Genomic DNA, 23,199 nt, shown 5'->3' on the forward strand with positions numbered 1-23,199 from the left:
CTTCCTCCCCCTTGGTTCCTCATCTTGACTTTTCTCCCTGGGTAAGTCTGGGTAAAGTACTTCCCAGCCCTGCCTTGATGAGTTGGCTATCCAGTTTTCTTCTTGTTAGTGGGTTCATTTCCAGACCTCCAGACCTAAATCTACCCACTCATGGATTGGGGAGGAGGGAACAAGGGTTGGGGAAGTTTCTTTATTAGATTCTACTCTTGGGTAGAATTTTTCTGTAATGGGGCAATAATGAACGTATGCAAATCAAAGTGTTGTGAGGCTTATTTTTTTTTAATTTTTTTATTGTTATGTTAATCACCATATATTACATCATTAGTTTTTGATGCAGTGTTCCATGATTCATTGTTTGTGCATAACACCCAGTGCTCCACGCAGAACGTGCCCTCTTTAATACCCATCACCAGGCTAACCCATCCCCCCACCCCCTCCCCTCTAGAACCCTCAGTTTGTTTTTCAGAGTCCATCGTCTCTCATGGTTCGTCTCCCCCTCCGACTTACTCCCCTTCATTCTTCCTCTCCTGTTATCTTCTTCTTTTTCTTTTTTCTTAACATATGTTGCATTATTTGTTTCAGAAGTACAGATCTGTGATTCAACAGTCTTGCACAATTCACAGCGCTCACCGTAGCACATACCCTCCCCAATGTCTATCACCCAGCCACCGATCCCTCCCACCCCCCACCACTCCAGTAACACTCAGTTTGTTTCCTGAGATTAAGAATTCCTCATCAGTGAGGTCGTGTGATACATGTCTTTCTCTGATTGACTTATTTCACTCAGCATAACACCCTCCAGTTCCATCCACGTCGTTGCAAATGGCAAGATGTGAGGCTTATTTTTTATTCTAAAATCCCCTTGACTCCAGGATGGAAATGCTATGAGGCCTGCTTTCTAGATAGACAAGTAAGACACAGGAAGTTAAAAAAAAAAAAAAAAAAGGCATGTGAAGATCTTCCAGCCTCCACATTTTATAGAAGAGGAAGGACTTCTTCCTTATGGAAGAGTCCTGAAGGAAAGGGTTTGTATTGAAACTAGATACCAAAAAAGTACTGAGTGGGGAGAGTCCCAAGCACAGGACCGCGTGAGGTAGCTGTTCAGAGGGAGCGCAACGTGGGACAGATCTGGGTTGGTGCGTTGGCCACCTTGGAGCTTTATCTCCTTGTGTGATAAGGTACTTTGCCTCTCTGCATCGGGTTTAATACTTCCGACCTCATGGGTTCATTGCAGGTATTAGATGACGTGTAGGAAGTGGCTGGCACAGTGTTAGGCACAAGAAAGCATTCGGTGTTAATGCTCTTCGTTGTCACTAGGCTCAGTTGAGCAGAGCTCTGTAATCGTTTTCTCAACATTAAAAAATAAGCACTCCTATGAGCTACTCGCAGAGCTTTTGTTTTAAATGAGACAATGTGTATAAAGAGCTCAAGAGTAGCGGGCACGTACTGATGGCCCAGGAGCTGCTGTTAGGATTATGGTTCTGGTGGTTCTAACTAGGATTATCCAGTGGTATTATTTTACTCAAGGAAATAATAGTCAAATCGTCTGTATCTCCTACCACTTAAAGATTGGGACCATTACCAATATGTCAGTCAAGCATTCTTTGAATCTAGGGGACTTGAGTCAGAAATGGGGGTTAACGACGGGGCATTACACTTACGAGGATGCCTTAACTCTAGTTGTATTCAAAAGGGGATAAAACAGAACAACAGAACAATACGAAGGAAGCCCAGACCTGGAGAATGACTCAAAACCCAAAGAATGACAGATAAGCTATTTTCCACCATGCAGACCCCCAACACAACCCTAACCTACCCAGGAGGGCCTGCCAGCCCTCTCTAGCATTAAGGTCTGTTTCCAAGTGCCTCCCACCTGCCCTCCCCTCCCATGGGTCTGCCTATTCACAGCTGTCTGTCCCCCTTACTGCCCTTCATCTGGAGCTGGCCCCGGGGCCTTTTCACTCTGAGGAGTTTTCCTCCTCAGAAACTTTCCTGGTGCAGAGCCTCATTTTAGGAGCTAAACGATGAACTAAATGATGAACTAAACGATGCCTCTAAACACAAAATCAGGTAGGGTCTTTTATGGGCTTACATTTAAGTTGTTGTAACTATCCAGTTGACCTTCAAGGTTCTGTTTAACAATAAAATGAGAGTATTTGCTATCTTCTTTCCCTGAGCCCAACTTTCTATTTCCATTTCAGGGTTTTTACATCCAGGCCTCTTTGGTGCAGAGGCCCAGCATAAATAAGTGAAAAGCCTCACCCCAACATAGAGCCATCAGACTCTCCTTTTCTTAAAGGAGCGCTATTGAAAAGGACACATAAAGCTCATTCTGTGGAGTTTCTGTGTTGTTGCGGAGTAAAGCCGTGAGGGGTACACACGGGGACCCCTCTTGCTGAACTTGGGAACTATACGGGCACCACAGGGATGACATTTGCAGTTCACCGAGTGCAAATCCATGTGTCATACACAAATACAGTTCACTTTAATAGTTTGATATCTTTTCACTCATCTTAAACACCTTGAGGTATTTGGAAATGGAGGAAGAAGTAAAACAGATGAGCCGGCTGAGATATGGCCAGGAGTGGTAGTACTTCACCGTGATTGACATTTTTACAACCTTATCTTCTAGATAAAAGCTACTGTAAACAAAAGCCTACCTAAATTGATTGTATTTAAGGACTTGAGAGCTACCTGCGTGCCGCAATTGGCTCCTGGATATTTAGTTTTTCTCCTCAGCAGCCAATTCCTGCCCACCTCCCCTTCACGACCACCAGCACCGGAGTATCCCTTCCAGGGAGTAGTACTCGTGCTTCCCACCAGATTTTAAACCACAGCATCCTGTCCCCCGTAACAAGCTGGAAAAACCTAGATTCCGAACAGCGGAGCCTCTGGGTCTGGCTCTTCAGAGTGTGCAATTGGGGCATGCTTCTAAGGCTCATCTTCTCCCCTTTAAAAATGACTTCCCTTCCTTGTATGGCCGAGGAGTTACCAGCAAAGGATTTTTTTTTTTTCCCCCAAACGCATGTTATCACTCCCAGCATCTCCTGGGACCGGGGCTCGTGGTGTTTTCATCCATGCATTCCCGTATCTGCTCAGCCAGTAAGACTCCTGTGGGCTGCTGATGCACATGCTGCCCTCGTGGGGCTTATGTGTTCTGGAAGTGTTTGATACCTGCAAGGCCAGATTATCCATATTTTTTTTTCAAAGAACCATGTTTTAATTGTTTTCTATTAACTGGCCTTTTTTTTTTTTTTTTTTTTGCTAATGACTTAGATGGTTCCAACTTCTAATCCACAACGCCCCCCCCTGCCCCCTCCAGCATTTACCTTCGTGGATCTGTAAAAATTGGGAGGTTTGCTTTTGAGGATTGTGTTGGTTAGCTGACAAGCTTTTTCTTATAGTGAGATATTTATTGTGAGTGAAAATGTTAACTACCCATTTAGAGCAAGTTGGGATTTGACATACCTGAAGCATTGTGTCACATTTGGTTAATGATAGATTTATAGGGCAACATGTATCAGCCTTAATCCTTTAGTTATTTGACTTTGCCAAGGATGAAAATTCCAATAATTTTTTTTAAGCAGACTTTTATATATCCAGAATGCATAAATCTCTTGGTGCCTTGAGATAAATGTTTGCCTGAACTCTGGGTTACCCCGTAATCTTTTGAGACCTGAGCCAAGGAAAGACATCCCATTCCCCCTCTACCTAATAAAGACTATGTGACAAAACCTACTTGGAGTAGACAATATTTATATAAGAAAACCTCTTCTAACACATTTCTAAATGGTAGTATTCAGAAGTTAGAAATGCAAAGTTCAGAAATAACCTCAAAATTTATTAGAGCAAGTCTATGGTAGACTTAACTGGTAAACATAGAAATGGACGATTTGTACCATCAGCCCAGGCTTTACCGGTATGATGATCACTACCCATTATTACGGTCCTCATATCAATTATAAAATCTCTGGCCTCAAACACTAAATCAGCCGAAATGATGGGTTTGCCTTTGGCATGTTTCCCTGGGGAAATAACGGAGAAAACGTAATAATTCACACAACCAATTTTGTAAAGTACCCCAACTTTTGGAAGAAGGCTGGGGTATAAATTCTAGGTAGGTGGATATAAGCTGTACCCAAGGTCCCCCTGAAGTGTGTTCTCTTACTCATAGTACTTAAATGTTTTCAAAGGAAACATAAGCTTGGGTACTTTGTGACTTTTAGGGTTTAGGTATTTGGTATTTCTCTCTTCTTCCCACCCTCAAAGGTGCTGTTCCCTCCATATGTCCGCATTTGAAACAGAAACCGGGGCTGTCAGACTTAAGTTTATCCCCAGTTTCATAACGAAATAGTCTCAATATACATCTGATCCCACCATTCCTTTACGTGTCTTGGGCCCCTAATCCCACTCTTCTTTCTCCCCTCAAAAGGTGAATCTATAATGGAGAAAATTAAAAAGGGTCATTATATGAATAAATGCAACTTAGCTGAGAACTCTCCTTGTCTGGGAAGACTTCCAGAATACCATGTCATTGTACTCATTCATTTGCTGTGGACCTTTAAGCATTTTGTGTATTCGTTTGATAACTTCTATTTTACACTTAAAGTGTGAATAGATTTTGTTCCTACGTTATGAAAATTTGAGTTGTAAGCTATTAAAGGAGAGGAGTCTTTTGTGACTCGTGCTCTGTGCAGGATGGGTTCGCAGGCTTGTGTGTAGTTTTGTGGGGGTTTTTTGAGTTGTAAGATATTAAATGCCTTTAAGGGAATATCATTAAGTCCACTGACATCATGCATCAATCACAGGCAACTTACATGGGACACATGTTTGGTGCTTTTTAAATTTTAAAAATATTCACATGCAAAAGAAACATTTTCCAGAATCCTTATGCCCAATAATTGTGTCACCACAGAAAATGGGGGCTCAGCTCTGCTTAAAATGGTTACCTTCAGAAGACATTTTGGATAAAAATGGGATGATTCCTATCTCAAAACCTAACTACTGCTTGTTGTGTTGTGGGTCCCTTTTATTTTTCTATTTGCAAAGTTCTGCATCAGCATCCATTTTATAGACAAAAGAGCTGAGCCAGGGACAGAACTGGTCATGACCCACATGAGCTTGTCCTATTCTGCTGTGAAGCCACACTCAAGCTTGTGCATATAGATTCTCGCGTGCGTGTGTGTGTGTGTGTTGATTCTCGATAGGTAAAATGCAGACGGGCTGACCCAGTCCCAGGAATAAGCATTTCTCCAAGGAAACTGGCATTAAAGACAGAAGATGACAGACAAAAGAGCTTCTGCCATTGGTTTCTATCCCACTCCTCTCCGTTTTCCTCTTGTGAGAGGAGATTCATGAGAGGCTGCAGAGACTGTTAAGTATGGCATTTAAGCATATCCAACACAAGACAAAGTGGAGTGGAAATTAAGCACTTTTCCAGGCAATTTAATGTCGACGTGAAAATGCCAAGTTATATAAACATCAAGGAGAATTTCAGGTGGTTGTGGTTGTGTATTTATATACATTTTAAATTTTCTTCAAAATAATGTATTTTCTGTTTATTTTCTATGTGGCATAGAAAGACCTGACATGAATGAGTATATTTTTTCCTTTATTCAAAATTCTAGGGAGTCGATGTTACAAAGAGCTAGAGTTGCATTTTTAAGAACAGACCTATGAATCGAGTGAGAGTATTAGTAACTAGGGTTCTCTTCTTTTAGTTCTTTCACTTTGCAAACCCAGACCTGCCAAGCAAGACAGTAAATGAAACAAACAAGTTAATATTTTTAGTTCATCTCTAGAAACTGCAGAAAAAGGATATTTGCCGGTATATTAAATTGACCATAGTGCCAGAACCTTGTGATTCTGTATTACCTGATCACTAATCTATTATTACTGTACCCATATTTACACATCAGCATAAATACACACATACTTTGCATATAAACATGTGCAAGCGTATTTCACTTGGACTGAAAAGTTATTTACAACTCTGTCTGGAGATACATACAACAGTGATTAACAAGGGCATAACCAATCTACAACATGCAGATTAAAGCTAAATAAACAGTGGAAGAGTTTATTTTGAAACAATTACAAGATGTTTTATATTTCTCCGCCGTCCTGAACTGTGTGTTTGAGAACGCATCCTTCATAAAAACCACATGCAAGTCTTTTTGATGGAGGAACAATTGACTTCCAACAGCCACATGTCTGCACATATCCTCGGAAGATAGCCCAGAGCCCACACTGCAACTCAAAAGGAGAAAGAGAAAAAACTTAAAATATATATATTCTGTGCTGCTATTCTTTGGGAGAAGGATTTTTTTATTTGCCTGTGAATTAAAAGATTTGGGCTGGAAACCAAGATTTGAATCAATACAGTTGTTTTATTTTTATTGTTTGAAGACCCTCATGAACAAGAAACTTAAACTCATCAGATCCTTCCATCCCTCTTGTTATCTTTCCATTGAAAATTGTTTCTTTTGTGATCCGGATGTACACTGTAGAACCCTAGTGCATCCACAGTCCTTTTTTATGTAATCATGGTGATTCAGCTCATTGAGAAGGGAAGTATTAGGTCAACCTCGTGAGTTTCCCTTATTCTATGTAGTAGATGGGCAAATTTTGTAACGCGTGAATCCAATGACCCTTCCCTTTTACTGAGATATGAAGCATACTGATTTTTAAATGTGATTTCTCTCACAGAGCTGAAAACAAACATAGGTAACAATCATAAGCTACATCTTTACACTCAAGGTACTTTAGGAGCAAAAATGGGCCTTTGGGGTTCACTGCATCAACCCTGCTTAGCAAGTCTGAACCTCCTTTTCTAGGAAAACAAATTTCCACCTGATATGCTCACTTAGACCCGTTGCTTCCCTCGGTTTTCCTCATAACTTATTCCAGCTGTTTATTTCCATTTACATGAACAGGCTGAGGCAGTGTTCTGGATTTACTCCTCTTTCCTCATGTTTAGATTCTGCCCCATAACTCTTGAATCCCCTCACAGCAGGGGAAACCTTTCTCTTCTCTGAACTTTATGCAGTGGTTCCGTAATTTTCATTCCCTAGCTTACTTTACTGATTGTCAATGCTTTAAATATCCTCCCTCAAATGTAATCATTTTAATTTCTTTTACCTGAATTATAATTTGCTTTCCCATATACTTCCTAAACACTGTGACACTTAAATCGAAATGAGTATCTAGATAAACTTTTTAGTGTGAAACTATTGACTTCATACTTGAAGAATTATTCCTTGTAGACAGGTGAATCTCAACTCCTATACTGAGTTTTTGATGAGTCGCCTGCCTTCTGGACCCCTGCCTGGCTCTTTTCCAGATGTTGGAAATATTTTTCAAAGTTGAATGACTATTATAAATTGCTGTATAAATACAAGGCATAGTGAGTGACAATACGGTGTAGTGGTTGCAAGTACAAGCCGGAGAGCCAGACTCCTGGAATTCAGAGCCTCCCTTTTTGTGCCTCCTGTTTTTTTTTCTGTGAAATGGGGACAATCCTAGGTTGCTTGTGAGTATCAAATCTGTACATGTAAAAGGGCTTGTGACACTGCCTGTTGCGTCCTAAGTGTGGTTAAGTGTTAGTTACCTCCTTAGCGTTGGTTATTGGAATCATGTCATTTTATATGCATATTTTTTCTAAGATTTTGTTTTTAAGTAATCTCTACACCCAACGTGGGGCTCGAACTTACAACCCCGACATCAAGAGTCGCACACTCTACCGACTGGGCAAGCCGGGCGCTCCTTGATGGGTGTTTTTAGACAAAACCATTATAGACCTAATGTCTGGTTAAGGGCTTTCTGAAATCAGGAAACCAACCAGGGAGTTAGTTACTGGGGTTAATTTAGCAGAATGGTATCTTAACAGTGTGATTAGAAACCTCAGACTTCCTTCATCTACCTTTCATTTCAGCACTCTCTGAAGAAGCCCAAAGGAAAGGGCTAACAATAGACATTTAATCTTCCTCCCTTTTCTCCATAAGTAAAAATACCATCCAAGAAATGCCTGCTTTATAAAGAAGAGTATAGATGTGTGGCAGGGAAAGGCGGTGTATTTTTTTTTTTTTTTTTTATAGCTAGGAAAGAGTAAGCAAGTCTTTCCTGAATTTAGGGGCCCAGATTTTCTGTCCATAACCTCTGAGTTTCTCACAGAAAAAATCTTGCAGTGAAAGACCTGATTCATAACTTAAATTCTGTCCAACACCCATATTTCAACGTCCAAGAGACTACCTGAGGATAGCTAAATTCTCCTGGAAAACTAAGAATTTACTTACGAAGTCCCATTTGTAAAACATTCTTGGTGGCAGTCTTTTAAAAATATATTACAGATTTCCCTGCTCTTTTTAGTTTAACAAAACATAACCAGCATCTACTTATCCTGGACTGTCCTCAGCACCTGTGATTGACGGAATCCTATTTCCCCAACACCAAACAGCCTTAGGTTGCCACAGTTGGAGGTTTTTCAGTGTCTCTTCCTGAATTGTCAACCGTCACTCACCTTGACTGGCAAGCGTTCTGCCCGTAACCAGCCTCTCACACCCTGTCTCCATCTCCCTCATATTTGCAGCCTCGGAAGCCCGATAACCATGCAACACCAAAACCACAGCACTGGAGAAAACATCTAGACTTCTTCATTTTATATATGATTTCTCTACATCCTTGGGTAACCCCCAGTGTCCTAGATCTGCAGCAGGCAGAGGTGTTGGCATATAGTGCAAGTTAGGAGCCAGGAAGCTCCGTTAGAGTAAAAAGCTCCGTTGCTTTATAACTGATTAGCCTTGATGAAGAGTTGCTACTTGCTGATAATCTCATCCAGTAACTCCTTCTGCTATAGATTCTGGGTTCAGGTGTAACTGGAATAAAAAGCCAATAGGCCTTTCCATACTGCATATGTGAAGAATGGTCTTTGATTACTCAAGTCCAGTGTGTGTGTTTTGCTGTGTGTGTATTGCTAGATAGCGAATTAAAGTAACACACGTTTGTTACCTCACTTTTTCTGTGATTCAGGAATAGGGGCATAGCTTAGCTGGGTTCTCTTCTTTCCTCTCTCACAGGCCACATTCAAGACATTGGCCCAGGGAGTGTGGTCTCATCTGAAGGCTTGACTGAGGAAAGAAACCCTTCCAAACTCGCTCAGGGATTGTTGGCAGGATTCAGCTTCTTAGGAGCTGTTGCGCTGAGGGCTACATTCCTCTTGGACTGTTGGCCACAGGCCACCCTCACTTCCCTGCTGCGTGGGCCTCTCCCAAATGGCAGTTTGCTTCATCAAAGTATACAAATCGAAAAGGCAAGAGAAAGTGTCTGGTAGCAAGATGGAAGTCTGTCTCTTGTAACCTAATCACAGAAGTGACATCCCATCACTTTTGCTATATTCCTTTGTTAGAAGCAAGTCACTAGATCCAGTCAACATTCAGGGGGTGGGGATTACACGAGGGCCTGAATCCCAAGAGGCAGATATCGTTGAGGTCACTTTGTAAGTTGGCTGACCACAGTATCAGTCAGTGTCTCTTAGCTGCAGCCCCGCATTCCAGGACTACCACTGCTGTGGGCCTTTTCTCACTCCTGTTGTTGCCCAACTTAGTCTGATGCTTCTCTTGTGCGCCTCTTTTCCTATAGGTAGAAACTGCTGTCTATAGCGTGAGTTCTAAGATGGGATTTGATGCCATACCTAGGGGCCTTTCCTTCTAGCTCATTTTTTACCGTCAAGATGAACCTTCTGTGCAAGGACAGGTTAGTTACAAATCTGCTAGGTATTTTCACACGTCTTTAATATGCCCTAGAATTACCCATTTCATAAACCCTCCTTTATACGTATATGCTTTTCACCTGTATGTAACATCCACCCATAGAAGTTCTAACCAAGGGCACCCGGGTGGCTCAGTTGGTTAAGCGACTGCCTTCGGCTCAGGTCATGATCCTGGAGTTCCCGGATCGAGTTCTGCATTGGGCTCCCTGCTCAGCAGTGAGTCTGCTTCTCCCTCGGACCCTCTCCCCTCTCGTGCTCTCTCTCTCTATCTCATTCTCTCTCTCAAATAAGTAAATAAAATCTTTAAAAAAAAAAAAAGTTCTAACCAATTAGAACAGCTTGCCCCCAGTCTTGCCAAATCTGAAAACCCTTAAACAAGTTTTGCTGTCCCCCATGTGATCATAGCTGTGCTTTTAGATCCCATCTACGTAGACAGTCCACGATGACTGAAAGCTACTGTGAATCCTATCTTATCTGCATTTTTAAAATAAGCCATGTTTGTTTTTCTGTCTGAGGATAGCGCTTGGTGTGCATAAGGATCTATCATCTCAAGAGGCTCTGGCCCAAATTTGGGAACCTCTGAGTTAGATCTCCCAGGCTGGGGTCAAGAATTCAAATGTCCATGGGGATAGGTACACAGCATTAAGTGAGCCATGTAGGCAGGACATAAGAAATGTGGCTGCTTCGATTTCTTTCTTGAAACGTGAAACCCTCTGCCATTCTCTTTGGCTTTCCCAAATTTGATAGAGATGGAAGTAGAGAGAAATGGGTCTCTACAGTGAAAGTCTGCAGCACCAGCACAATGATAAATGGCACCTGGTGTGGACCCTCGACATCAGGAGTACCAGAGAACGGTGGGGACTGCACCAAACTTGAAACATATGTCTTGTCTAAAGGGGGTAGCTGTTGCTTTAGTTCCAGCTGATTGTTGCCAGATCAACTAATGTCTCAAAAGACGCTGAGTGTGCAGGATTTCATATAAAAAATACTTATGGGCTGGCTCCATTTTTGTTTTTTAAATTGATGAAAGCCCAGCCTCGATTTAATAGATCCAGTCACACAAATGTCACTAATGTGTAAGGCAGCTCACTCCGTCTTTTCAAAAGCTACACTGGCAGAAAAATTTTTACTCAAGTTGAATCCATATACAATTCCTGGTAACTTTCAGACATTGCCCGAAGTCTGCTCGAGAGCTACAGCATGAGTCTAATCACTTCTCCCCAGGAGTGGCCTAAAAATCAGAGGCTGGTGAATGAGCATGTTACCACCCTATGTGCTTATTTCTAGGTCACACATACTCTGTTATTCTAACAGTTCCTCAAATATCCTAGCGTTCTCCTCTGGATCAATTCCAGACCAGAGATATTCCTCTTAAAATGTGACACCAGAACCCTGCAAAACACTCTAGGCATGGTCTCACTGGTACAGAGGCACTTCCTCTCTTTTTCTGATTAAAGTCTAATAGGATATCCCCCTGTATAATAGGTCCATTGCCACCTCGTAGTGAGACAGTCACAGACCCTGCAACCAGACTGCCTGGGTTCCAAAACATGTTCTTCCACTTTTTAGCCGTAAAACCTTTGGCCAGCTGCTTAATTGCTCTGTGCCTCAGTTTCTTCATTTGCAGAATGGGGACATTAATTGCACCTACCTCGGGGAGATGCCCTGAGAAATAAACGGGTCGATCTGTGCGAAGTGCTTAGAACAGTGTCTGGCACATAGTGCTGTGAAAGTGGTACTAGTTAACGTTGTAACTGTTCCCATCATCCACATGATCTGTGCGTATGCCATCAGCGCACTCACCATGGTCACTAGTAAAAATGCCAGGCCATGGAAGTGGCTGAGTCCTGCCAGCACGCCCACTACGTCTAGGCTGCCCGTGATTCAGCAACCAGCACAAAGCTGTCTGACCCTCTTATTAACTCTGGGTTCCCGTCCTTGAGGGTAGCCATCACCTGCTGGGCACCGCGCTAAGCCTGGAGAACATGCATATACATAAAACGTGGTCTTCGGCTTCTGCAGTGTCACAGTCTAGCAGAGATAATCTCTGGGATACAGATATGCACAAAAACCACACGAGGGTACCCAGCTTCCTTCCACAATCTCCCATTTAATTTCTCTAAATACTCTAAAATGAGAGGAAACCAGAGAAACACCGGCCACACACGTTTATAAGGCTGTTGTTACTCAGGAGGAACTTCATCTTTCATACACACCCTCCAGGTCTGTCATGGCTCTTGACTTGCACCTCCCTTTTTCTTTTTTTTCTTTTTTTTTTTTTTTCAGGAGTTATTTGTTAGTTTTGCAGATTTGGTGGTATTTCGTTTCCAAGCAAAAGGACTCACTTACATTCCAGTCTCTGCTCCACAGGAGTTTTTAAAATCCATTTGGATGGAGTCTTTGATCTTATTACTTGATCACTCATATAGTAACTTTAAAATTACAGTCAACCTTGAAATGTGTTTATAGAATCAATTTAGATATCCCTGTATATCCCATTCCTGAGTGTGTCGACTGGTAGGGAGGACTGCAAACTCAGTAGCAGACCAACCCTCTGCTTTGCACGTTCCCTCAGACGTGCAAAAGGGACTCCGTTTCCTTTTAAATGCCGTTAACAATCTCTTTGGTTTTTATTGGTCACAAAGGTTATGTTTGCCTTCCCAGTGATCTCATTCTTGTCTAGTAGTGCCACAATAAATGCGAACAGGCATCAAAGAGGTGAAATCTCTCAACCCACGAGCATGTACTTGACCTACATAAAAATTTCCTGGGTCCTGTTTTCTCCCTGGTTTGTACCTTTTCAGAAGGAAATACTAGGGTTGGGTTGCTTGTTTTTTTGTTTTTTTGAACTATCAACCAAAACATTTCCTTCTGTCCAGATAACCAAGGAACTGATTCTATAAAGTTGCTTAATGTGGTCCACCTCTTCATAAACAGATACATTGCTAGAAGATTATCTTGCCAGCCATTTGATAATCTCTGGATCCTGAATTGTCCAAGAAAACTCAGAAATACACTAAAGTAGGTATCAGGAACGAGGCCAGATCTTGTTCGATCATGAAGTTCCCAAATTTGTCACCCTATGAGTCCCTATTTTTCCTTCAAAGAACACAGAATTGGAAAGCCTTTACCTACCAATTGCCATTTACAAGGACAAGTTCTGTTGCCTTGTTTTTAATCAAGCACATATCGTTAGAGCTTTTGAGCCACGTGAGAAGGCAAATAGTGCCGGAGTTAATATCCTTCCATCCACAAGCTAAGAAAGAAACACTTAGACAGTAGAGCCTTACCATGTGTCACTACTCCTACATACTGAAAATCGTTCAGAGAGCCATGATCCTACCTTCAGGGAGTCCTAGTAGTGAACCACTGCCACAAAAGGGTTACCTTCACAGCCTCTCAAAACCTTTTCAAGTTACAGAGTTCATCTGTTGCCTCACAAGTGAAACAAGTCCATTTTCTTGGGCATTGAGGTGTTCCCCAGCCTGGCTTTCCTGCTGGAAAATGCCAGTTTTGTAAAGAGCGTCATGCTTCGTGTCCTTTGGCTTATGATTTAACTGTTCAGGGAAAGTGCTGTCTGTCCCTGCTTGCTCAGTGCTGGGGATACGTGTTTTTGTTTTATTAAATCTTTAAAATACTGAGCTTGTTGTTTATGATCCCCATATATTCTTTTGTTCTTTTCCATGACTGGTTAGATCACCTTTTTTTCCCTCCCTTTGTAAAAATATTAGTGCCTTTTTAAAGAACATCGTGGTCTCCTGAATGGCTGCGTAACACAACAGAGGAATGTCTTGAGCTTAATGTTAGGTTTGTCGAGGCTGTGACTCAGGGCTGCTTCACGGACAGGAAACTTCCAGGCTTCTCAGACACAGTCCTCAGAATTGCAGATCTTCCTGCCCTTGCCATACTTGTTTTGGCAAATCGGACATCATCTGATACTAATCAGAGTTGTCTGTAAAACAGAGGTGCCGAATGGTCTATGTCCCAATTGCAGACAATTGTTAGTACAAGTTACTAAGAAACTCTCTATGAAATGGAAGCAAGGTCTCACCAGGCTCATCTGCAGGCAGCCCCAAATGCAGGGAAATCTCGAGCCTAGTGCTCCAAGGCCACTTCACTGTACGCAACTCCTGGGTCCCCCCAGAGCCTCTCATCAGTAGAAGAGTTGCCATCTCATGATTCTGTCCAAAAGTTTGAATTAGCCTTGCATACAACTCGGCTACCCTACGGATGTGAATCCCCAAATAAACCATTCCGTGACATCCAACTGAACTTGTTCCCGTGCATACAGTATCTTGCAGCCCATCCTGTACTATTAGTTTTGGCAAGTACACTACAGCATATAATAAATCATGGAAGGAAAAAGCTTTTTGGCCTAACGTGGTTCAGCCTGCTGTAATGTCAGAATACAGAAAGCAGTTCTGTTTTTAGACATCCTTTTACTAACCCAACATTCATAATTTATGATTTCACTGCAAAATTCCTGCAACATGACACCCAAAGTAGTGCTGCCCTTTAATTAAGTACTCTCAGTAGGAAAAACGTGAAACTGATGTGCAAAACATCTCTGTGTGCATGGTGATTGATAGTGATTACATCTTTATGAACCCAGCCTAGAGGTCTCAACTTCCTGATGGGTGAAGTCGTCTATAGGGCTACTTCCTGAGTCTGCTGCTAACCAATTTGGAGATAATTTGGAGGCACAATTGAGAAAGATGGAGGTTTTAAGCCAGCATCTATCTATACGTCTTTACAAGTCCACATGACCTTATCCATCATCTTCATGATAAGAACCTACAACTAAATTTCACAGTTGGAGAGGTTGTATGCACAGATGAAGGGTCGGGGATAAGGTCTTTCTGAGGAATCCCCGTTGCCATGTGGGTTTATTTGTTTGTTCGCTTTTAAAGAGTTGAAAGAATGGATGACAGAAGGGACCTCTGGCCCTGTTAGTGTGCGCATGGAACATGCTAGCCAGAAGAGGGCCTTGAGCTGTTCTGCTTTTTACGCCTGTTCTGCTTTTTACATTATTCTTCATTTTTTGTTTGTTTGTTTTTCCCCCTTAATTGAAACTAGAGAAGGAAGTAAGATAGGGTTAGGAGATAAAATCCCAAGTCTGGTGCTCCCCGGCTCATCAGTGGGGAGACTGTGGTGTTCTCTTTCATCACTTAGGTACTCCACACGAGCCTGAGTTCAGAACACCTTACTGAAAGGTAATTAGGGTCATGCATGCATTTGCGATACTTCAGGTTCCTTGAAAGGTCATAAATCTGTCCAAGACCGTAGCAGTACTTCTATTAAATAAGCTCATTGCTGCAAGTTCAGCCCTCTGTCCCAATTGTAGCAACCAAAACAAAAGCTCTGTGCAATAATGTGACTTAATCATCTTAGCAATGCTTCAGAGATGACATTTCTTTAGAATGACATTGATACGATGCACATATGTTGCCTTCTCGTGTTTTTGCAGATTTGGGCCAGGCTTAGTCATCTATTGGTACGGCTTCATCCAGGAGCTGGACTGTAACCGGGAGAGGGGCATCCTGCTCAAAGCCTGTTTCCCCACGGACATTGTCACCTTATGCCACAGCGTCGCCTGACCCTGATGATCCTGGAAGAGAAGCTGGGAGGAAAAGGTGAATCCGGAAGCAATTTGACTTTCCTGCCGTGTAAACTCCTGGCAGCATCTGCCCTGAACTTGAGCTGAACTCTTGCTGCCCGTGGCCACGCCACTACCTCTTTAGACAAACATATCAGGAGTTTCTGTTTTCCTTCATCCCTTGCTGGTGTGAACAGCCAAGAACTACAGACACAACCCACTCATTATCAGCATTTCTGTCTCTGTCAAACAGTTAGTTTACAGATAGTCATAATCTCTCTTCCTTCCGGATTGTTTCTCCTTGTATACTGAACAAAAGAAGAAATGTGGGGACTGAAAGGTGTGATTTTTCAATTCTCCTCCCAGTTCCCGAATCATCCTCTTATTTATTTTTTTTTCCTAAGCCTCCATTCATTCTCCCTCCCTCCCTCCCTCCCCCTGTTCTCATCCTATCCACTCACAGGGACCCAGGGTTGCATCCCCATCCCGGAATAATCTAGCACAGTCCTAGCAGAGTGGAGGGTGTGGAGGCTGAAACGCTTTTTGCTCTCACCTGCAAGGCTTCGGTAGACCTCGATGGTAGCCTGTGCTAGTTTTGTCCAGTCTTTATGGTTTCCTGACTTCGCTGGCATTAATCCAAGCTGAAAAATATACTTGATGAGAATTTCCTCTTTTTATAATACTTATTTGAACACCAAAGACTTTCCCTTTATCTCATGTAAAAAAGTATTGGTTACATTGTTTCTGGAAACCACACTCCTCCTTTGGACTGGGGGCTCAGGGGAGACCATTGAAGCGTGGTGCCAGTCTGGGCAAAAGCTTATTTTTAAACACAGCTACTTGTCAGTATGTATGGGTAGTCAGTATTTTTATGAGTATAATTTTTTAAAAGCACATTCTGTGCACTGCTTTGTATCTGCATTTTCTACTACGTAATTACATAACACTCAAATAACTTAGGCATTAGCAGCGTTCAGCTTTGAATGAATTAAGTGTACCAGAAATAAACCTGGAGTGATTTTTTTTTTCAAATAAGCAAAATAAAAGGGATTTTGTATTTGTTCACTTTAATTTATTCACTTTTTATACTGCAAACCAAACTTCAGCCTAAAGGAAAACATCAATAAATTCATTATAAACCTGTCTTTTGAGAGGCCAAAAACGTATCTATCCCCCAAAATGTATTTATAAAATGTTTGCCCCCATGTTGAAAATACATAGTATCGGGGCACCTGGGTGGCTCAGTCCTTAAGCGTCTGCCTTCGGCTCAGGTCATGACCCCAGGGTCCTGGGATCGAGCCCTGCATTGGGCTCCCTGCTCCACAGGAGGCCTGCTTCTCCCTCTCCCACTCCCCCTGCTTGTGTTCCCTCTCTTGCTGTCTCTCTCTGTCAAATAAATAAATAAAAAATCTTAAAAAAGAATACATAGTATCTTCTATAATGTCCAAGATGAGTTTGGAAGTATTAACAAAAAGAACTTCTGCAGACACCTTTCAGTTACACACACTGCTTGCTGCTTTCGAAAGACTAAAGCTGCCCTTTGTACCTTGTTTGTTTTGTACCTAAAGGAGGTTTGCAAAGGTCAGCCAGCTGCCTTTCCTTTTGAAGGACACAAGCACGTCAGGTCCAGACGCGTGGATTTTAACTCCGTCGTGGGTCGCACTGAACAGAAAAGGAGGAAGGAGAGATGGGAAGGAGGTCTCTGGCAGGCGCCTGTTTCAGTTTGAGTATCAGGCAGGTTTTGTGAGTGCAAGGCAGTGGTCTGAAACCACTGCTGGTACAGGCACACACATGCCCACATTTGAACCAAAACTGTTGTTAAACGGTTTTCATGGCATGCCCTAAGCTGCTTTTTCTTCTTTAGCGGAATAAATTACATTTATCTGCACAGATGCTGAAAACGCTGTGAAACCCTTGTCAAGGATTTGTTTGTTTTACATGAAACAAATTTATGATGGGGGGGCACAACTAAATGAAAAAATAAAAGAGGTGCTCGTATTTCGTATTCCTCCTTCTCCCCGGTGCCCTGACCTAATGTGTTATGAGAAGATGTTGGTGCTCTCTGCAGAGGCACCAGCTCCTCTCTATGAAGGAGGGGTTCACATTTGGCCCTAAAAAGTGGGAAAGAAACCAGTAAACTGTACATAGTTTGAATAACTTGTAACTTTATCATAAGATTTTGCCCACATAAAACTAATGCGATTATTAGTACTATTGCTCAATTAGAAGAGTATAGGGGGACAGGAGTCGTGTTCCCAAATGGGAAGCTTAAAATCTCCTTGTTCTTTTCCCTTTATGGTAGAAATACTTACCTCTGTTCTATTGATAGGTGTTGTTTACTCGTTCGGTTTTTTTTTTTTTTTTTTTTTTTTTTTTTTTTAGTTTTTGACAATAAAAATGGCCCTGGAAAGTGAGACATGACAATGTGGTTTTTTGTTTGTTTGTTTGTTTTCATTTTATTGCTGTCGTCATTAGAACATTAACATTTAAGCCAAATTTTGTTTTATGGAGCATTCTGCAAGCTGCTCTGATGAATTATGCCAACCCAGAAAGCAGGAGTGTGTGTATGACGTAAAACTAAATGATGTTCTCTCTGGCATATAAGGACTTGCCAAGCATCTGCAGTCACAAAGACCCCATCTGAAGCGTGGCATGGGGTCCACTGAGGGCAAAGCTGATCCAGCATGGATATTTAAGGTGACTTCATAGACTCCTTTCCACCCTCATCCCTACACACCACCACTTCCCCCCCTCCCGCCACCAAAAAGAAGTGGTTTTTTTTGGTTTTTTTTTTTTTCCATCTGCCTTCTAGGGAGGTGTATGTCAACTCTTCTCAACACTCCTAAAATCGCATGTAAAAGGAAAAGCTTAGGGGTCCAAAGCAGAAAGCTGGATCTCCAGGGGAAATAATTTTCTTCTAACTATAGGTGTGTGTACCTGCTCATTATCGGCGAGGCTTAATTCCATCCTGGAAAAGGTGATAAATTGTTGGTCTTTGGGGGGTGCCTTAACTCATTCAAGCCTTGAGGGGATCGCTTAGAGCTCTGGGTGAGGTCATCCACGAAACGGTCCCTGGTGGGCCACACACTAATTAGCGCACGGCGGCCAAGTGAACAGTTAACTCACCCGCCTCGCACAGAGAGCTCCACCCGTTGTTTCTTTGCCTCTGTGGAACCGAGATACCTTAGTTGTCTGCTCTTTTTAACATGCCCCCCACTAGAGACCGGTGATGGGACTGACTAACATTTTTGCTGCTTTCGTGTGCGACTTCACTTCACCTACCTCATCTCTGTCCCCCTCCCCTTCACTAGCCTTTCCCGGTGTTCTTGCATGCACGTGGACATGTATTCTGCATTTGCTCACTACTCCCGGACTCAGATTCTCCCTGGTCAGCGAACCCAGAACCAACCCACATCCCAGCTAAATCCCGATCCATGGGTCTTCAGGGGGGGCGGGGGGATGGGCAGGGAGCAAGTACACCTGAAGAATCGTAAAAGTTCTCAGATGAGATTTGACAGGGTCTAATGTGGTCTGAGGTTTAGGCCGTGAGGAAGTGTTTTGGCAAATGGGGCCAGAAGCACAAGTGAGGTTTACAGCTGCTTTGAGCCTGAGTGGGGGGGGGGGGGTGTCTGCTGATTAAAACGCTGAGTAAAAGGCCTGTCTGATTTCATTAGAGAAGCACTGTTCGCATGTTCTTAGGAGGAGCTCGCCCTTTTCCGTGTGATCCAATGGGAGCAAGGTGCCACAGCGTAGAACCACTCTGTGGCAGGCATGGGAGGAGAGAATCTCCCAGCTGGGACATGGTTCCTTCAGGTAAAGGAACAAAGCTAGCTTAATGGGAGAGGAAACCGAAAGGCAAATGATGGGGAGTTTGCCTGCAACGTCACCGTTTATAGAGCAGCACTTCAACCCACCTGTCCACAAAGTCACTCTTCGGCGACGGAAGCATGGACGTGACAAAATGGGGACCCTCTCATTGTAGTGCCCCAGACTAAACTTCCCATATATAGTCAACGTGATCTTTTATTAAGACCATGCCTGGATTCCAAAGATTAAATAAGGAAGATGGATTATGAAATAATAACCAGAACAGCTTGGGCTCCCCTTGTGTTTTTCACTTTCCTGCTATTGTTTCGAATATGGCTGTGAGACAAAGAGCTGCTTAGGTCAAGCACAATAAATTAGAGTTTTCATACAATAGTAATCCACTAAAATGATTTCAAAGCTGGATCAAAGTACTTCCAAAAGACTTTTAAAACTTTTCCACAATACAGGGGGAGGGGGGAATGCTCATTTGATGCCTTAATTCATTTCCGTGTGTATAACAGAGTTAGATCTTGGCGTCATATCTCCTTTCTATAAAATCCAACTCATTAGTTAAATAAATCCAACTTGTTCTTATTTTTATGTGTAAGGGGATTTAAGTTTTCATCTAGTTAAAGTGGAACCACGAAACACTTGGAGTCGCTTATAAGGAAAAGATACTGATAGTACCTTTTTAAAACAGGCATGACATAATATTTAATTGTGGTACTGAAGGTATTTAAGACTAACCCCCTGTGCTTAGAATAAAGTGTGGATCTGTAGATTTATTTTGCATCTTAATCATGGCAACCGATGCATTTAGTTTTTCATTCCTTTTCCCTCCTCACTTGGATTTATCTAGAGCTGTCTCCCATCAAAGGCAAGGATGATGGGAAGTACCCTAGTGATAGCAAAGCTAAGCAAATTCTAGGCCCAGCCATATATAAAACAGTGTGGGACTGCTTGCAGCAATGTCAGGCTCAGCTAAAGACCCGTGGTGTGTCAACGTAATTTTTATTTTTTAAAGGGAAGGTCATTTTGAAATGCTGACGTGAAATATAACCAAGTCAATTAAGTAATAACAATTGAAGTTCAGAGTTTAATTGAGAGCCGAACATGAAGCCAATGACCATTAACCTAAAGTGGTCATGAATTCCCCCTGCAAACTGCCCTGGTTAAAGGTATTTCTAGAATAACTAGCACTTTTTTCTTTAAGAAAAAAAAAATGCCTTTGCCATTTTTATGTTCAACACAGATACATTCAGAAATAATTTAGTGTGTCTATAGTAGACTTTCAGCATTTTAAAATTTTAATTGAAATTTCTTATATAGCACAAATCAAAATTTATGTAATCAAAACCACCTCTGCTGGAAACCATAGTTTCGTAAGTAAACTGATAGATAGAAGCACCCTGGTCTCCATTGTTCACTTCTTTCTTTCTGTAGTTATTTTGGGGCAAAATTGCTGACCTAGATTATAAGCTCCACAGAGTATTTGTTTTGTTGGCTGCCTAGCCCCCAACGGCCAAGGGAGTTCCTGACACAGAGCAGGTGCTCAGTGCATGTTGAAGGAACGAAGGAATGACTAGAAACTTACATTAAATATGTTCTCATTCATTCGCATTAAGAAAAATCAGAACTTTTTAAGTTTTAATTGTTTCTCATTTTCTTCAGCTGAAAACTGAGTATATTGCCTGGAATCAGAAAAGCATCCTATATGTTGGTAATAATTAAAGAATTACTTTAGAACCCCTCAATCTCAAAGCAGGTTCATCAGAGTATCTTAGGATGCATACTTAGTTTGAAGGGGAAATCATGTGATCTCATTGTGTTTACCTTCACGTTCGTTAGCCCTAATGCATTGTTTATCCAATATATTTCTAAAGAAACTAGAACATTTAAAAAAATCTTTGCTTCTCTTTTAAAAAAATGAGGCTTAAGGCATTTTCTTGACACTTCTATGTGAGAAACGGTCTCTTCTAAAATCAAGTCAAGGCCTCAAATCAAATGTGTTTTGAACACCAATTTTGGGATATTCGGTGGAATTCTTAGATTAACTGCAAATGGTACCTTGAATTGCTCACTTTTTTTAATGCTGAGTTGATGGCAAAGTGCTTCCTGGCCATGGAAGTGGCTGGCTGGATCAGGAGAGAAGGCTTCTTTGGTCATTTGCCAACAGGATCTGACTTCAGAGAGACACTGTCCATGAACTGCTCAGTGGGCGTTTCCCTGTTAGTCATTAAATCAAACACTATCATTTGAAAGTCCTAGGCATTTGGCCTATTTCCTCATATTTTGGAAACTTGTAACACCAAAGGAACTGGAACTTCCATGTCTCTTCTTTGCCAGTTTCCCAGGATTTAATTTGTTGGGACCATTTGGTCCATGATCCCTTCCATGAGTATCTGGAGAGAACAGACACCTGGTTCTCTCTGAGATAGTTCTGAGACCGAGTCCTCTCTGGTTCTATGTGATATTTTGGTCTTCTGTTTCTAGCATTTAGGCTACTCAAAACACAAATGTTTACTGAGTCCCTAATGGATATTTAAAAGTGTTTCAGTGCTGTGGGGAATTTTAAAATATGCAATAAAAGGTGGTTTGTTTTTTGGGGTTTTTTTCTTTGTTTGTTTTTTTAAGATTTTATTTATTTTGACAGAGACGGCCAGAGAGGGAACACAAGCAGGGGGAATGGGAGAGGGAGAAGCAGGCTTCCCGCTGAGCAGGGAGCCTGATGCGGGGCTCCATCCCAGGACCCTGGATTGTGACCTGAGCTGAAGGCAGACGCTTAACGACTGAGCCACTCAGGCGCCCCTAAAAGGTGGTTCTTGGAAGAAAGAAAAAAAAAATCAAAATGAAAACAAAAGGTTTAAAAATTTCAGAAAAGTCCATCATAGTGTAATAAGGAAAGAGGCAAACCTTTGAGGCTTTTAAGATATTTTAATTCTAGAATACAGGCAGTGAAGAGTTCACTATTCGGTATGGCGGCTGTGTTTGCTGTTAAGGATTCTGAGACTGAGTTCAGCTCCGCAGGAAATAGGGGTATGATCAGTTATGGGCACTAGTTTTTGAAGTGTGTTGTGATCACATAGATGCCACATATTTCCAATTTCAGCCCTAGGCCACTCATATTTAGTGCAAGTATAAATTCAAAGCATTTGGAAAGGAACTCATAATCTTGTTCATCAGCCTGAGCAATAAAACAAGCAGTAACATTTTCCACGGGGCCTATGACATCAAGTGAACTCTCTGTCCATGGCTAAAGTCTGCTTAGTAAATCATATAAGCTTAATGTGTCCCTAGGAATAGGACTTAAAAACTCAAACAGTGGAAGGCCACAGATAATTATTTCTTTCAGTAAATGCCTACAAGTTAAATGACATTATTGATGAAAAATGTGGGGTCTCTCTATTTTGGGCTCTGCCTAAGGGTCGTGAGATTTGAGGATTATCTTCTACGAGATGGTCTTACATGCTCCTTAGGTGTTCTGTTGTTGTCAGTAAAACCAGGCTGGGTTTTCAAGGTCAGCTGCGGACTGTGCCTTCCTTCTCTTTCATGATCTTGATATCAGCTGGGTATCAATTTCCTACATAGTACAATGCATTTCTGTAAGGTCGTGATTGTATATTTGTAGTATTGGTTTTAATATACGCTACCCAAAAAAAGTGTTAAATTATTTTCCAGGTTAAAGGAGATTGGTATGCTTTACTTGGTAATGCAGTTTTTGTTCATATACTTACTATTAAGCCATAAGTAATGTTCCTAAAGCCTTGTACTTGTATCAGTTTATTAATTCTAGCAGCTAAAATAATAACTAAATCATTGCACATGGAAAATTAGTAGGTAAAAGTCGAAAAACTATTGTTTTCTTGCTAATTCGAATAGAAGTATCTGTCCTGGTTTTCAAAGTTACAATTTTTTAAGAAGCATTTTGCAATAAATGAAAAACAATCCACTATAACAGAATAATCGAAAAAGCAGAACATAGAAAGAGACGGCAAAGTGGACATGAGTGCTTTGCATGTAAATGTAAAAC

The 23,199-nt window shown here is 41.8% G+C and overlaps 1 protein-coding gene across 5 annotated transcripts in view; it reads left to right on the forward strand.

Annotated features, from left to right (window-relative positions):
* CDIN1 (CDAN1 interacting nuclease 1) overlaps positions 1 to 17,699 on the forward strand; it is a 205,441-nt gene extending 187,742 nt beyond the window's left edge. For all 5 annotated transcript variants that reach the window (XM_088024710.1, XM_088024708.1, XM_028119391.2 and 2 more), the window contains one exon: positions 15,234 to 17,699. In XM_088024710.1, the coding sequence (XP_087880836.1) occupies positions 15,234 to 15,363 (130 nt within the window). In that variant the 3' untranslated portion in view covers positions 15,364 to 17,699. The remainder of the gene's footprint in view (positions 1 to 15,233) is intronic.
* Positions 17,700 to 23,199: the final 5,500 nt, after the last annotated feature.

This window comes from Eumetopias jubatus, unplaced genomic scaffold (assembly GCF_037043125.1).
Source record: "Eumetopias jubatus isolate StellerSeaLion01/CBP00866 unplaced genomic scaffold, mEumJub1_p1.0 scaffold_7, whole genome shotgun sequence".
NCBI classification, from domain to species: Eukaryota; Metazoa; Chordata; class Mammalia; order Carnivora; family Otariidae; genus Eumetopias; species Eumetopias jubatus.